This window comes from Chaetodon auriga, chromosome 14, assembly GCF_051107435.1.
Source record: "Chaetodon auriga isolate fChaAug3 chromosome 14, fChaAug3.hap1, whole genome shotgun sequence".
Taxonomy (NCBI): domain Eukaryota; kingdom Metazoa; phylum Chordata; class Actinopteri; order Chaetodontiformes; family Chaetodontidae; genus Chaetodon; species Chaetodon auriga.
In genome coordinates, this window is record NC_135087.1 from 13939145 (window position 1) to 13954783 (window position 15639).

The 15639-nt window shown below is 43.3% G+C and overlaps 3 protein-coding genes across 5 annotated transcripts; 2 read left to right on the top strand and 1 right to left on the bottom strand.

Annotated features, from left to right (window-relative positions):
- The first annotated feature begins 744 nt into the window (after positions 1-744).
- On the top strand, positions 745-7526 carry bbof1a (basal body orientation factor 1a). The gene is made up of 11 exons (XM_076749020.1): positions 745-949; positions 1035-1287; positions 1366-1431; positions 2993-3136; positions 3215-3295; positions 3427-3497; positions 4106-4250; positions 4810-5294; positions 5512-5616; positions 6386-6457; positions 6654-7526. Exons 1-11 carry the CDS (start codon positions 906-908, stop codon positions 6745-6747), a joined length of 1560 nt encoding a protein of 519 aa, XP_076605135.1. The 5' UTR covers positions 745-905; the 3' UTR covers positions 6748-7526.
- On the bottom strand, positions 7142-14768 carry aldh6a1 (aldehyde dehydrogenase 6 family, member A1). 2 transcript variants are annotated; one of them, XM_076749017.1, is made up of 12 exons: positions 14681-14768; positions 12769-12810; positions 12578-12652; positions 11872-12033; positions 11574-11652; positions 10852-11154; positions 10090-10211; positions 9512-9701; positions 8852-9033; positions 8565-8744; positions 7583-7681; positions 7142-7493 (listed from the first exon to the last, which is right to left on the bottom strand). In XM_076749017.1, exons 1-12 carry the CDS (start codon positions 14702-14704, stop codon positions 7389-7391), a joined length of 1563 nt encoding a protein of 520 aa, XP_076605132.1. In that variant the 5' UTR covers positions 14705-14768; the 3' UTR covers positions 7142-7388. The 2 variants fall into 2 exon arrangements, with proteins under 2 accessions (XP_076605132.1, XP_076605134.1); XM_076749019.1 differs by lacking the exon at positions 14681-14768 and adding an exon at positions 13213-13347.
- Positions 13581-15603, top strand: gstz1 (glutathione S-transferase zeta 1). Of its 2 annotated transcripts, none has more exons than XM_076749021.1 (9): positions 13581-13814; positions 14159-14210; positions 14301-14368; positions 14506-14586; positions 14685-14810; positions 14902-14977; positions 15068-15120; positions 15204-15253; positions 15411-15603. In XM_076749021.1, exons 1-9 carry the CDS (start codon positions 13785-13787, stop codon positions 15535-15537), a joined length of 663 nt encoding a protein of 220 aa, XP_076605136.1. In that variant the 5' UTR covers positions 13581-13784; the 3' UTR covers positions 15538-15603. The 2 variants fall into 2 exon arrangements, with proteins under 2 accessions (XP_076605136.1, XP_076605137.1); XM_076749022.1 differs by lacking the exon at positions 13581-13814 and adding an exon at positions 13867-14052.
- The last annotated feature ends 36 nt before the right edge of the window (positions 15604-15639 follow it).

Here is a 15639-nt window from a genome sequence, read left to right on the forward strand (position 1 = left end):
CAAGGCCAACTGTGGATTGCCACCAGGTGTGTATTATTTCTGTGTTAACCTGTTTTGAAAAAGACCAAGGGTCGTCAAAACATTAGTGATACAATAAAATCTTTGTGCAGTCATCTCTTCCTCAGACGATTTATTTATATTATCACGATCCTACAGTATCTTACTGTTGATTATTCCCAGTACTCATTTATGTAATTCAAGTAAAGCACCTGGCTACACAACAATACACAATATATAATAGACTTGCAAAAACAATGTACAAAATACCAGTGGGCAATCATACATATTTAGCAATACAGTATGGTCATAGTTTTTAAAGTTAGTCCAGTTCGTAGTTAAGATTTAAATTATCTATGTTTTCATTATTCTACGTGTTTATGTAGTTACCTCTTTGTGTGTCCTTATGTTGTCATTCTGTTTAAAAATGAATGTATCACTTGGTGCTACACTGCTGAAAAAGTACTGTAATACTGATTAATAAAGTACTCTATGTCGGTCAACCTGACAGTACGCTGGCATGTGCATTGTCTGTTAACTTACTCTCATAAGGATTCCATGGCTAAGTTGGTTCATTATACTTTACATGCGTTAAAACTGTATTTCAGGCATAAATATGCTAAAATGCCACACACATGATGAGCTGGAATGAGGTTGAGTATTAGATGTAAAGTAGTTGTACGCAGGCTACCAAAGATCCTGTGACAGAGAAATTTGACCTTTCTTCCGCTACAGCGTCCCCATGGCAACGACACTACACAGACATTCAGAGGAGCGGTTACACAGCAGCTAGCTGCCGTTACCCTGAGAATAAGTGTAAAAAGCATGTAGAAATTACCGTGTGACTTCTTCTCTCCATAGCAGCACGGGGTTGTTTGTGTAGTATTTTAGTTCGTAACAGTACGACAATGCCGAAGAAGAAAGTCACCAGAGTAAAGAGGGCGAAAGCCGGGTAAGTTAGCATTTTTCTAAACCTCTTCTTTTGCTGCGTTGACGTTCAAATGGAAACTCGAACTACACTTCGTATTTTGTCGCAGGAAGGGAAAGAAAGACGGCAAACAGGAGTCAAAAGCGGACAAAGAGACGGATATCGAGAAGGCCAAGGCCAACGCTGCCCTCTGGGAGCTGAGGTTACAGGTCACCGAGCAGTCGCTCGTGCAGTATCGTGAGGCTTGCAGCAAGTTGGCACGCGCTAACGAGGAGCTGACCAATCAGCTGTACCGCGCGGAGAAGGACACAATCGATACAACGGGCTTTCTGAGGAGACAAAACGCAGCCAAAGAGGAGAAGGTCGGGCAGTTTGTTTGTGTGTCTGTGTACATGAACACGATAACTGATTGTAACTACCCATTGTTATAATGCTAACAGATCAGTATGCTGGAGAAAAGCCTCAAAAGTCAAGACGCACTTGCACGTGAGGAGCAAAACAAACTGGTGAGTTCATTTTAAAACACAACCACAAGAAAAGAAATGCAACTGGAGCTTTCATTTTGAGCCCACAAAACATGCTCAAGCTAGCATGTTCATAGTAGAATACTATACTTTGATTTACTGTGCGCAACTTAAACCTGTAGCATCTCAAAAATGTGCTGCGCTGTGTCTTAACAGCTGTCTTCTGTGTAATTATGTTGACATTTATTATGTAAGAAAACAACAACCAAACAAAAGCGACCATAGAACAAAAAAACAAACCCTCACATTCCGAGTAAGATGGTCTAATGTTATTTTTATTTATGCTAGTGGCCACAGAAAAAAAGCATAATTTAAAAGTGCTTGGTTGGGAAAAGGCAGTGGCACTGTTTGGTCTTGATGTGTTAACCATACCTCACACAGATCCTTACTCTAAAATGCCACTTTAAGTTACATAACACCCACCAAAGGGACTTATTTTGACTCCTTTTATCCTCGCTGACCTCTGCTGCTTCTAGTTAAGATCAAGCTATCAAAGTGACATGACAAAATTCAAGTGGCTTTACTAGGCAAAAAAGGTACAAAAAAGTTTCTTTTGCTAGCAGCTGTTTTCCATCTGCCAGTTCTTACTTCATGCTGGTAAAATGGAGTCCAATAAGCTTCTGAGGAGGAAAAAGAGGCATGGTCTGGACCAACTTGAAACATCCCTATTTTAGACATGTATGGAACTGTCACATATGTCCAGTTACGGGAAAAAAACAACAAACTCCTGTCGTGTGGTTGACTCTGAGGATGTGACCTCAAGGCATGCTGTTCACGGCCCTTTTCTTATTTTGAGGTGATTAAGTGGTTCATCTTGAAAATTGACTTAGCTAATGGAAAGTAGTTCATCAAAGGCACTCGGGGAGCATGGATGCCCTGGTTTTTGTCTAAGAAGAGACGTGATGGAACTTGAGTGTTGCGAGATTCAGTCAGCCGAGTAATTGTTCTGTAAAAGCTGCAGTTTATTTTGCACAGCATGAGGAAAAGACAGGCATGCAACACAGATCACTTTTAAATGTAAACTGGTGGATTTGTTTTGCAAAGCTGGCCATTTGATGGATCACACAGTGTGAAAATTGCATACGATGCAAACCAGCTTGAAATAAATAAATACTGTAGATTGGTGCATTGATGTAGATGAATGTACAGTATACAGAGCTGCATGAAGAATAACGATTAGGCCTCAAGTTGTAATCAGATGGTCGATAGCCTCTCATTTAGTCGTCATGTACATGTTTGTGGCTGCGTGTTTTGCTAGTCTCTCATGACTTTGGTCATTTTGTCACATTTTCACTCAGACTGGCTTTTCCACAGTAGCATCTTGAGGTATTCAGCCTGACTGATCTGTACTGAAGTTGGTTTGCAAAAGAGCACGGCCTGTGTGAACTTTGGTATGAAAGTCTTCTTCCCTGACTGACAAAAGCTGCACTTATGAGAGCTTTGCAGCAACAAGATGAGTGAATGTATTTTGTTTGCAGGCATGCATTTAACATGTGGAATATTTTTCATTGTGCACGTCTGATAATTTGATTGTCTTCAACAGGTTGCAGATTACACACTTCAAATCAATGAGATGCAGGAGCTGTTCAGAAAGAAGTCCAGCGACTTTAACATGATCCAGGATGGAATGAAGAAAATTAAGGAGTTTCAGAAGAAGAAAGCCTTGATGGAGCAGGAGCTCAGTGATGTGAGGGGAAAAAGACAAAGTATCAAATGTTTCCAACAGAATGTCGATGTTACCAATAACCACAACCTTACTTTGTAGATTAAAGAAAGCATGGACGTTGCTAACAAGGAGCACAGGGAGAACCTAAACAAAATGGAGTACAGATTCTTCAAAGAAAAGGTATTGTCGAGTCTAAAAGAATCACCAAAAGATGTGTGACCAATGTGGAAAATAATGGTGAATATTGAAGGGAATTCACAGTGATGTAGATCTGATCAGAAAATCTATCAGTTTTGCAAATGTCCCTGCAGGCTCGCCTGGAGAGGGAAGCTGAGCAAAAGATAGCCGTGGTAGTGGAGAGGGCCCACAGTGAAGCCATTGAGTGAGTGTGTTTCCGCTCTCCCTTTACAATCTAATTTTATTCTTCAGTTTGCTCTTTGATGTGCTCAGAACGCAAAGAAAAAATAATTTACTCAGTAGGAGTGTTTATGTATATAAATATATATATAACTAGAACTAATGTTATTTTCTGGACCACACCGGTTGGTCATGTTCAGATAGTGTACATCAGCGAAGCCAACGATCACATCTTCAGCCGCCCCACAATGTCCTGCAGGGAGGAGAGTGTAATGCGCGAGTGGAAGATGATAGTTTATTACTTTTGAGGCCATAGGATGTATATTTCACCTCTGCTATGTTTAGTTATTTTGTACAGCACATAAAACATCAAAATTGATACTGGTGTGGTCCTGACGGTTTGCTCTCAGTGACAGTAATTGATTTACGTTTTTGAGCACGCTCAGTTTGTCTTTAAAGGTCAAGCGCGCTGACCCAGTAAATTCACTTTAATGTTTATTAATCGAGAAAAAGAGCTAAAATGTTTGATATGCTCCACCTGTTTTTAATTCTACTTTAATCACTACATGCAGGTTGCATTAAGATTCATCGAGATGTGTTCACTTTTTTTTTTGTTTGTCCTGTAAACTTCAGGCAGTTGGACGACGCCTCGCACTCCGTGTTCAAGGAGAACGTCCGTCTCAATGAAGCGCTGAAATATCACATGAAGGAGGCAGAGGAACTGCAGAAATTGACAAACTCGCTGGCGAAGGAAAACGCCTCCCTGGTATTGGACAAGGTGTGTTTGAACTGTCTGACAGCAGACAGCAGCGGTACTATGAGGCAGGTCCTTGCATAGAGACCATTCATCTCCATAAAGTCATTTTCAATCATTTCGGTTATGAAACACTTGTCAGATCTGTGCAGAATATATTTCAGGTGGTTTTTCCCTTGTCTTGTTTGCTTGTGCTGACCCTGTGTATTTTCCTTGTGGTCCTACTCCTAACCCACCCCCCCACCATCTCCTGACTACTACCCAGCCTCTCAGTGGTCAGTGGTTGTGGTGAGTTTCCACTGGTGTATGGGTTCAAATTTAGTGGCTTCTCCTTCACAGGTTTCTGGCTCTGATTCTGTAGAACAAATAAATATTGGGCACATTAATCTTACCTCTGATGATGACAGTAAATAAAGGGAGTAAATCCACCTTGTTGAAGCTTTGGCCGCTCACTCAACAGCACACAAGCACACAAATCAGCATCTATTCCAGCTCTATGTTGGCACGTAAAAGAAAGGATTCTCCAAAGTTTTAGCTTGGTGTCATTGATGTAAATACGTTGCTCTTCTGTCTTCTCGCCCAGAACACACATGAGCTCTTGAGAAAGAAGAATACAGCTCAGATGGAGGCCCAAAAAGGGGAGCTATCTAAACTGAGGGCCAAGGTGGCTTCCCTGGAGCAGGCCCTGGAGCTAAAGGCTGGGGAAGCTAAGCAAGAGAAGGAGAAAATGACCTTAGTCAGCATTCAGGCCAGCCAGGTAGAGCTGGAGAAGCTGCAGAAGGTGCTCGCCATGCGGGAGAGGGAACTTGGCCACATCAAGCGGCTCGCGAGCACCATCGTAGAGCAGCGCACTGAGCTGGAGCGCTTCTTCCATGAGGCTCTGGCTCAGGTGAAGCAGGAGATCACAGCCAGCAGGCTGCAGTACAAAAAGGAGGCACTCCAGGCTTATCGCTGGAGTTTGAGAGAAGCCACAGCAGGAAAGCTCAAGTTCCCACCCATCCGCACTTTTCATGAAAGCCCCCACAGTACCAACTCTGTCCATTCAGACATGGCAGCGGCAGCAAGGTGGTAGGTCTACTTCCCATCCCTCCCATGACTCATGCCACTGTGTATATCTTTGTGATATTTTTACTTCCTCGTGTTTACCAGCAACAAGCAGCATTCAGTTCATTCAGTGGTTATCAAACCATAACATTCTGGTTCATCCTAACATGGCCTATATATGTAAGAATGGCAACAATAGCAGGTTAACATGACATTTTGATTCCATCCACCTGTTTTTAAGGACTCATCAACCAGGCAGCAAAGTGGAAATCTCAGATCTGACTTGGGAGCAGAAGGAACAAGTGCTCAGGCTTCTCTTTGCTCAGATGAACGGGCAGAGGCAAAGGTAATAAAACCTCCCAATGATTGTGTTAGGTTTGTCTTAGCAGAAGACTTGTTTATCGCTCATTGACATCATCCTAAATAATACCGTCCAATCCACTCGTAATCCCTGAAAATGGACTGAAACGTCTGGATGAATTACCTCTGAACAACAAAGTGCGGTGACACCAAGCAGTAGTTCAGGCTGAACTTCTGGTGACTCCTCCCTCTTTTTAATGTTTTAAACAGCCATTTTCTCAGCAGAAGAGGATACCATAAAACATCAGTTAGGCTTCAACCAATTTTCTTTTCCATCCAGCTGCTTAAAAAGAATGAAGAAAGAGTCTGGGCACAATAGTAAAAATAGGCCCAGCCGCAGAGTCGTGTGCTTGGAAACAAACATCTGGTCACGTCGATTTGCTTTCAGCATATTGGCCCCTCTTCACGTGCGCTGGCCATTTATTTTGTTCTTTGAACACTTGTGGTCGGAGAGCAGCTGCTAACATGATTTTCAGAAAGGAGTGTGCAGAGGATCTGGATGTATGGGGGTATGGCAGGCAGGAGATATATATTCATGTTAACGGTGGTCTGGCACCTAGTCCAGCAGACTAACACAGCACATTTGGTGACTCGAGAGAGAGTCACTTATCCAACTCGCTGTGCATTGCATTGACCCAGAGTAACCCCTTTCTAAGACAGGCTGCAGGCCCGGGTGCATAGTCACCAATGTGCTAAAACATGGCTTTTCAGTGTGAGGTTCAGTATTTAACTGCAACTCTGCATTTTCCTGATAGGAAAGCCAGCCGACATCTGGCATTGTCCGCCTCCTCTGAGAAGAAGGGCCTTATTGACAGTGATGCTGTCGGGTAAGACACTAAAGGAATGCACGAGAATAAAAGTTGCTCCTCATCCTTGCAATTACGAAGCCTGTGAAGATTTATCGGTCCCGCATTCCATGTTTAGCTGAAAAAGTATTGGCTGTGAGAACATGAGTGCCTACATGTGATTTATCAGCGTGTTGCATTTTAGCGTTGCATAATGATGACTGTCTTCCTGAATTAGAGAGGAGCTCTCCCCAGCGACCTTCATCACCCAGGCGCCCGAGCCTGTTCTGCCCTCGAACCCAAACAGCTTGCCGGATATACACACCACATGACCTCTGTGTGGCCTCTACATTGCACATCACACTCTGAATTGTTTGCCTCTGCTTTGTACGCTCCCCACAGAGCGTCAATCATGTCTATAGCAGAATGCAAAATGTTTGTTTGTGCTCATTATAAATATCGTACCGTGCACATATACGTCCAAATGGCCGATGAGTATTCTCTTTCATGCACGAAGCTTGTTTGAAGCATGTCACCGCCCATTTCAAAGACCCGTTACCTCAAGACAAATTTACTCTCTGACCACGAAGTGCCTACACAAAAATACGCACCAGATAATCTACAAGATCTCTGAACAATCACTGGATGGTGGGTCGAGGATTACAATGCAGCGTGTCTACAGCAACCTTCAATCATGGGGATTATATACATTACCATAAGTACACATGTGTTTCAATAAGGGTGTTATATTTGATGAAATGACATCCAATAACATCGCCTCAGCTGTACAGATCTTCTACGTAGTAAAAATCTTGGCCACAGTTTACATTTACATATCTATCTATACATATACGTGTAATATAAAGGTTTTAGAAATGGGGGAATATTATTACATATTTATAGTGTGTTTTGAAGAAAGGTGGTCTTGGTCTTCGGGTCAATCTTGACTGAACAGCAGCACTTGATGAAGCATTTAGCGGCCCATAGTCGGCATGGTGACTGCAGGACTTTTCAAGGTGGCATCTTCAGCTTTCCATTGTGAGGTGACAGTTTTGATCTGCGTGTAGAACTGGATGCCCTGGGGTGAAAAAATAAAAACGATTACATCTGCTATACGTGTGTCTATCTTATACTTGTAACAATAGAATCCATTTGTTTATTTCATACTTGTTTGCCATAGAAGTTCATGTCCCCTCTGAAGGATCCTCTTGATCCAGTGAAGGAGAACATAGGCAGTGGAACAGGAATGGGAACATTGACTCCAACCTGCAGAAAACAAGTATTTTCCCTTTCATTTCCATAAGTGGAAGCTTTGTAAAACAATTCCCCAGGATCCTAAATTGCTAGGATGAGTAAGATGTGGCTGATGAGAGATGTGGTATATCCTTGCTGTTTAAAAAACAAGCTTACATGATCGCACTAAACAAAGCTAAACCTGCAGCTTATATTGCAGTTTTTAAAGCGGAGCACGGTCTTATGAAAGGGAGGGAAAAAACTAAATAAAACATTTTGTTATGAAGGCAATAGAGGCATGGCACGGTTGGTTTAGAATGTTTGAAACAGCGGGAATAAGTTTGGACACACTGAGGCCTTTTGGCGAAGGTGCAGGGAGGGAAAAAAAAAAAAGGAAAAGTAGATGTTTGTTGCATCGAGGTTTGGAGAGGAGGACAGCACATGGCCTGCACAGCATTCCCCGACATGTGAACAGCAAACACAGGGCATAACTAAGGCTCCACTAAGGCAAACAAACAGGGGAAAGGCTGGCCATATTTATGCTTAACGTTGAACAGGACCCTAGGAATCCCTTTTGAGTTTAATTTAAGATTTCCCTCCTTGAATACTACCTGGAAAAATATTTCTATGTCCCCCTGTTTTCATTTAACACACACATATTTGCTGTAGCTATTTGTAGTCTTGACCAGCGGGGAAGTGGAGGGAAGGGGGTTGCCGAATGTGTTTATTTTAGGTTACGGGCAAACAAGGCTATACTTGACATGGAAAATAATGGATATGTAATGTGTGTGAAGCATTTTTAAACAGAAATATGATGTGTTCCCTGCTTGAGATGCTGGACAGACATGACAGAGGGATGTGAATGTCTCCCTTCTCCCAAAACAGAGGAAGACATTTGGAAGCTGCAGCCACTCACCTGGCCCACGTCCACCTCGTGCGTGTATTTGCGTGCGGTGGCGCCATTTGTGGTGAAGATAGCTGTGCCGTTGCCATAGGGGTTCCTGTTGACCAAACTGATGGCATCGTCCAGAGTCTCTGCCTCCAGAACAACCAACACAGGCCCGAAGATCTCTTCAGTGTAGCACTTCATCTCAGGCTGAGAGAGCACAAAAGTGAACGCTTTTTAGTTTTAGACCTAGTTTTAATGGTGCTCAGATGCAAATCTATGCTGCATGTGCATATTCAGATATTAAACTCACGCACTGTGACACTGCTAATGATGGTGGGACCCACAAAGTTGCCCCTCTCGTAACCCTTGACATTGACGTTCCGGCCATCCAGGAGCAGCTTCGCTCCAGCGTCCACACCACTCTGGATCAGACTGCAGACTCTGTCCTTGGCCTGGGGAGAGATCAGAGGGCCCACATCGGCACCAGGCTGGTCTCCTAGCAGGGCCCCAAAAACAAACAGCTATAAGGTTACATACTATGGCACTTGCATGATGTGAGCACATTAAGGGCACTGACATTCAATGCCACAAACATGCAAAAGCCAAAACGAGGGGCACCCTGAGGCACTCCCTCAAAAATGGATACTTAGGGGTTTCCTGTGTACTACACAAATTAGAGTCCACATCACTGCAAATGGTGAAAATCATTCTCTATTTTACTCCACATTAACTTCCATTCTCAAAGGATCTGATGCGCCGAACCGCTATTTAGGCCTGGGCCGCAGATCTGGCCACAAATTTGCAGCATGGCTGACTCAACAAGCCCTCTCTCCCAGAAATGTGATGTTACAACAGGGCAAAAGGCGAGAGGTGTGGTCAGGGCGGTGTGGGTGGCCCCCGAGATGACTAAACCAAAAGGCCCTCTGGGGCTCAGGAGAGACAGGGGTCATGGGCTGGGTGATGGGGTGCGGTACCTGCGTTAACGCGCAGTGCCTTGGCTCGCTCCACCAGCTCCGGCAGCCAGTTCCGTGCCTCACCCACCAGGATGGCAGTGGACAGGGCCATGCAGCGCTGTCCCGCTGCCCCAAATGCTGCACCCACAAGCTGGTTCAGAGTGTTCTCCTTGTTGGCATCAGGCATCACCACACCATGGTTCTTGGCTCCCTATAGTATATGTGAAGTGGTTAACCTTCTGTTGTTTGATCTCCACATTACAGCCGCTGCTTAGTCACAAGTGAGAACATTATATATAGTAATACCATATAGAGCTTTATACAAACAACCTGCTAATTTTATATAGTATATCTGTTCCACATTTCAGTCCACATGCAGTTGATGGATACAAACCAAAATAAATAGCCTGAGCATTTATAATCACAGTCTGGCTCTTCAACAGTAATGCACAGCTGCAATCTATGTTTTAGACCTCAGCTCATCTGTACAGCCAGAAGTGAGGAGGATCAACAGTCTGTTGGACAATGCTGCCACCTTCTGGACATTTACAGCAGGTGTCAGACATTTCATCTGAGCTGCTTTATCATTCGGTACTCACCATGTTGGACTGGACCCTCTTTCCATTTTTAGAACCTCTCTCGTAAATATATTCCCCAGCTTGATTTGAGCCAACAAAGCTGATCGCCTTGATGGCCGGATGGTCACAGATGAAGTTCACAGCTGTGGCAAAAAGACATTTATAGTTACGCATCAACTTTGTACTTGGCTTCACTTAGTAGATTATTCATAAAAATAGCAACAGTCTTTTTTTAATCTGTACATGATGTACAAATACATAGTTGATTTTTGATCCTGTATCCTTTTTATCTTTGATCCTTCTATGCCACTGCTTCTGCCTTTTTTTTTAAAAACTCTGCTGGCTGTAACAACTTAACTTCCCTGGCGTGGGTTCAATAAAATTTTATCTTATCTTAAATCTTTTAATCAACCACGGTCTTTAATAACCGCTGATATTTCAAATGTTGTGTGGTACTGCATCACAGAGAATATCAAGCAATTATCCCAATGATGAAATAATAATTCACCATGTGATTTACAATCAATTTTGCAATTGCAATTTTTATAGACTCTCATTAGTTATCGAGTAAGAACAGAAGACTTTCTAGGTACAGGATAAAAGATGATACGATGAGCCTGCTCTTTCAAACCAGTACACAGTGAGACATTTTTTCAGAGAGCTGACATAATTAAATGTTGTTTTGTCCAATCAACAGTCCACAGACATGTGGTTTGCCGTCATAGGTTCAGCCACACAACACTGTGTTTTTGCAATGTCTAAAGTAAACAGAGACCAACTCACCATCGTGCTGGCCATGGATGACGTTGAGCGTCCCATCTGGAGCACCGGCATCCTGCAGCATCTTGACCAGCAGCATGGAGCAGCTTGGCACCCGCTCTGAAGGCTTCAGCAGGTAGGTGTTGCCGCAGACCATGGCCATAGGGAACATCCACAGAGGGATCATGGCAGGGAAGTTGAAGGGGGCGATGCCGGCACACACCCCGAGGGGAAGGCGGTAGGTGTAGGTGTCCATGTCCTTGGTGATGGAGGGCAGGGTTTCACCGAGCATCAGAGAGGTGACGCTGCAGGCGTGCTCCACAACCTCTGCAAAGAAAAAAAACACAGCATCATGAGCTCATGTGTTTTGCAAAGATATGTCAAGCTATGAAACAATTGGACTTCTCCTTCAATGTAAGACTGTGTCCTTATTTTGTAAGGCAGTGCTAATGCTAATACCTGCAACAATAACTCCCAGTATTTCTTTATATTTTTAATTCAATATTTTATTTCTTATAAGCCTCAACAGAAAATCCCTTTCTGAAATAAATAGGAAATGTAAAAAAACAGCAAAAATAAGTGGCAATCATTCCAGTGGATCATGAGGAAAACTGCCCTTTGTTCTGGTTTAGTATAACTCATTAACTATTCCTGTAACGACAAAGTAACATAACATGCAAACGTTTACCTATCTGTTGCCCTCTGTAAAAGATATGTGTGTGCATGTGTGTGAGTGACAAACTTACGCAATCCTCTGAACACGTCCCCCTCTGCATCTGCAAGGGTCTTGCCCTGTTCCAGTGTGATGGCCTTGGCAAGTTCTTTCTGAAATAAAAGATGACCCCTGTGTCAGATACTAGATTTTTAGTATCAAACACAAACAGCAGCCTCTGAACACAAAGGTTTAAAAGGCTGATTTGCACAAAGAGGTCATATGGAACAGGTGTTCGCCTTAATTAATCATCAATAAGTCAAGGTGAACAGCACTAAACAGTAAACTATTGTGTTCAGTTGTACTTTATACTTTCTGACTCTTTGACTTACAATGTTGTCCTTGATAAGCTGCTGATAGCGCAGAAAGACCTGCTGCCGAGTCAAGATGGAGGTCTCAGACCAGGAGTGAAAGGCTTTGGAGCACGAGTTAACAGCCGCCAACATCTCCTCCTGGGTGGCTTTGGGTATACGAGAGATCACCTCATTGGTGGCCTGCAGCGGAGAAGGAGGAGAAACTTTACCTGAAAAGGCTAATTAGTTTCAATCAGTAGAAGCTGTTTGAGTTCAGTAAACGTTACAGATAAGGTGAAAAGGTGGATTCTAGCAGATGCTTAACAGATATATGGGCCATAAATCTGTAAGACGCTGTTTTATTAGGCACTAATAACAGGATTTCTACATTCAATGCATTTGACTGTTAGATTACGACTTCTTATCGAAGTGTAGATAAGGTTTCAGTGATATTCCTCAGTGGCAAGCAGTTATTTCAGTATTATTTGACATTTTACACATGACAAGATAAGGTGAATTTGCTTATATAAAAAAACCCCCCCACAAATTTCTAGATTTGTAATTTCATGTAGTTAATGTAGGTTGTTCAACCACAGAAACTAGTTTGTTTCAACAGGGAATGATGTTAAATATTATGTAACAGGTTAAGCAACTCCACAGACAACAGACTTCAGCCAGCTGCACGCGTGGATCAGGTGGAAAAGCAGAGCACAGTGTGGCGATGGAGTCCAGGTCAAACACTTACAGGATTGTGAATATCCAGCCATTCTGAGCTCTTGGACTCAACAAACTTCCCATCAATGAACAGCTTGGTGGTGGGCTGTGAGGAGATATGTCACATGTGCATGTATTCAGTGAGTTTATTATCCTTGTATGACATTTGGTGTGAAGTGTAACTGCAGACTGACCACTGAATGTTCACTGTTCTCAACTCACCACTGAGGAGGAGTAGCACAGGCGGCCAACTCTAAGTGGGACCTGAGAAAGAAACACAGCAGTGGGTCTGAATCAATGCAATGAATATTACCCACCTGCCCATAAACTGTAGGTTTGGTTTACATAGTGTGTAGAACATTAAATACACAAAACCAGCTGTTTCCAGTCGCAGCCTGAAGTGCCCACAAGATTAATGAGCAACTACAACTATGGAGTAATGAACAGTCAAGGTGACCGGGGGAGACTGTAGGGAGGAAGCTGCAGCGTGAATTATCTTCTAAATCAAGTGCAAACAGAACAGCTGAAGCAGGCCACTTCTGACTTCAGCAATCCAGACCTAAATGCTGCACCATGACACTTTGTAAACAAAGTGAGCTGTCAATTCAACCTGCGTCATCTGCAACTGAGGAAATAGGAAAAAGCTGTAAAACTTTTAAATCTTACCCTTGTCTTAAGCACGGATTTTAATGCTGTTGTTGCCATGGTGGAGATGTTATTAACCGCAGGCCCACTTTAGTTGACCAGCTGCGCAGGTAGGACGGTGGCCGACAGAAGACATGCAGGTTTGTTCCTCACGGAGAACTATTACCTGTGGGCGGACTCTGAGGAAAGCACGGGCTTACTATTCGCTCCCTGTTCACACTCCTGCGAATAACCCGACCTGATTGGTCGACTTTGAGTGCATTTTATCCAATCCCTATTTGACACTTTAGGCAATCCCGCCTTAGCTGTAGAACTCGGCTAATCATTGGATAAAAGAATTCGGCAAGCTTACGTTTATCGTCTGAAAATTACGCAACCCGGAGTTGAACTGTGAGCGGAAGTTGTGCTAAAGGAAGAGCTAGCTTCATTCAGGCTGGCCTCGGGGTGTCTCAGCCATGTCTCCGTGATACTACATCCTCGTCAAGACAGAACGAGGGACTGTGCTGTGAAATGTGCAGGACATAACAGACTTCTTTTTAAGCAGCACAGCTTATCCTAAAAATAAAAGGGAAAACGTTATCACAGCCACAACAATGCACTTGTCGTTAGCTTGCCTCGCCAAGGTACTGTAGTAACATGTTTGGCTGCTTGCAGAGTGTGTGTGTGTTTGCGCCAGGTCGCTAATGTGAACCATATGAAGCCCAGATTTTGCTAAGTCACAGACCAAAGTGTATGTAGGAGGGATTTTTGGAGCACATCCTATTGGCTGCTGGAGGTGATGACTGTTCAACTAAAAACTGCTTGCATGAAGTGTAGTTGAGGGAAAAGTCGAACCAGAAAGCTATGGCAACTCCAACCAAGGTGAACCAGCAGACACAGGGAAAGTGAAGTGAACTATGTCCATGGACAATGTGATGTGTTTTCAAATGGACTGATTGTTTTCTTTTTTTTTTCTTTTTCTGTACAGCCTGTCCTTCATGGATACTTCAGAAGCTCCTGCTCCTGGAGGGTTCGCATTGGTAAGACACGCCACAGCAGGTTAACACTTCAGCTGTTCTTTAAAGCATTTTGATGTCAACAAGATGACAATTTAACTTTGTGTGCACCAGCTTTTGCTCTTAAAGGTGTTGAATATGACCAAGTTCCAGTCAATCTAATCAAAGATGGAGGTCAGCAGGTACTGTACAGATTCATTGGATCCACATCAATGCAAAAATGATACTGTACATGATGATTAGCATGAGACATCATAAGAGCATTGAAAAGTGCATACATGCGTTCTGAAATCCTCTATATCTCCTCCATGTGCTCAAGCTTACGCAAGAGTACAGGACATTAAACCCCATGCAACAAGTGCCTGCAGTTGAAATTGATGGCATCACCCTCTCTCAGTCAGTGAGTCCCCAAACTCTTCATCCATGCACAGTCATATGCAGCCATATTTAAAGTGAACCAACTGGAATACTACTGAAGGTGGTTTGTTGCTCACACAGCTGGCAGTGATCCAGTACATCGATGAGACCAGGCCAGGGCCTCGGCTTCTTCCGGCAGACCCAAAGAAACGCGCCCAGGTCCGGATGATAAGTGATCTCATTGCCTCTGGGATTCAGCCTCTGCAGGTCAGAACAGCACAGTCCCCATGATTATACTGTCAAGCTGAAAGTCTACGGTTCCAAGTTCACAATATTAATGAATTCCTGGATGTTTCAGAATTTGTACGTGATTCTGAAAGTAGGGGCAGAAAAGATGCAGTGGTCTCAGCACTTCATTGATCGTGGCTTTCAAGGTTTGTGGTTTGTCTTAACTATGCATCCTGAGTTGTTACAAGACTTCACTTGACTTCCTTTACAATGCTATGCACACTTTTCTCTTCCAGCTCTTGAGCCCATTCTGAAGCAGACAGCCGGGAAATACTGTGTGGGTGATGAGGTAAGAGCATGACTGTTGTGTTAAAGCATGGGACCCTGATTTACAGCAGAAACTGTTAATCAGGCTCATTGCTTACCTTTTAGATATCCATGGCAGACATCTGTCTGGTCCCACAAGTCTACAATGCAGAGAGGTATGTAAGGATTTTCATTTCATGATACTGCATCATAAATACCACATTAATACTCAGCCACCCAGAACAAGGAGATCGACATGCATGCCCAAGACCCTGTTGAACTTAAAACACCCTCTAAGAGAAGTATGACCCTGTGTGTCTTCAATCTGTGCAGATTCAAAGTGGACATGAAGCAGTATCCAACTATCCAAAGGTTAAATCAAGCCTTACTTGAGATTGAAGCTTTCAAAGTGAGCCACCCGTCTCGCCAACCAGACACACCTGCTGATCTGTGTACATAAAACTGAGCTGCTTCACAGACAGCCATGCAACTTCGTACATCATTAAATAAAATGCTGTGAAAATAAGCCTTATTTCCGCGCCATTACTTCAAACAAGGAAAC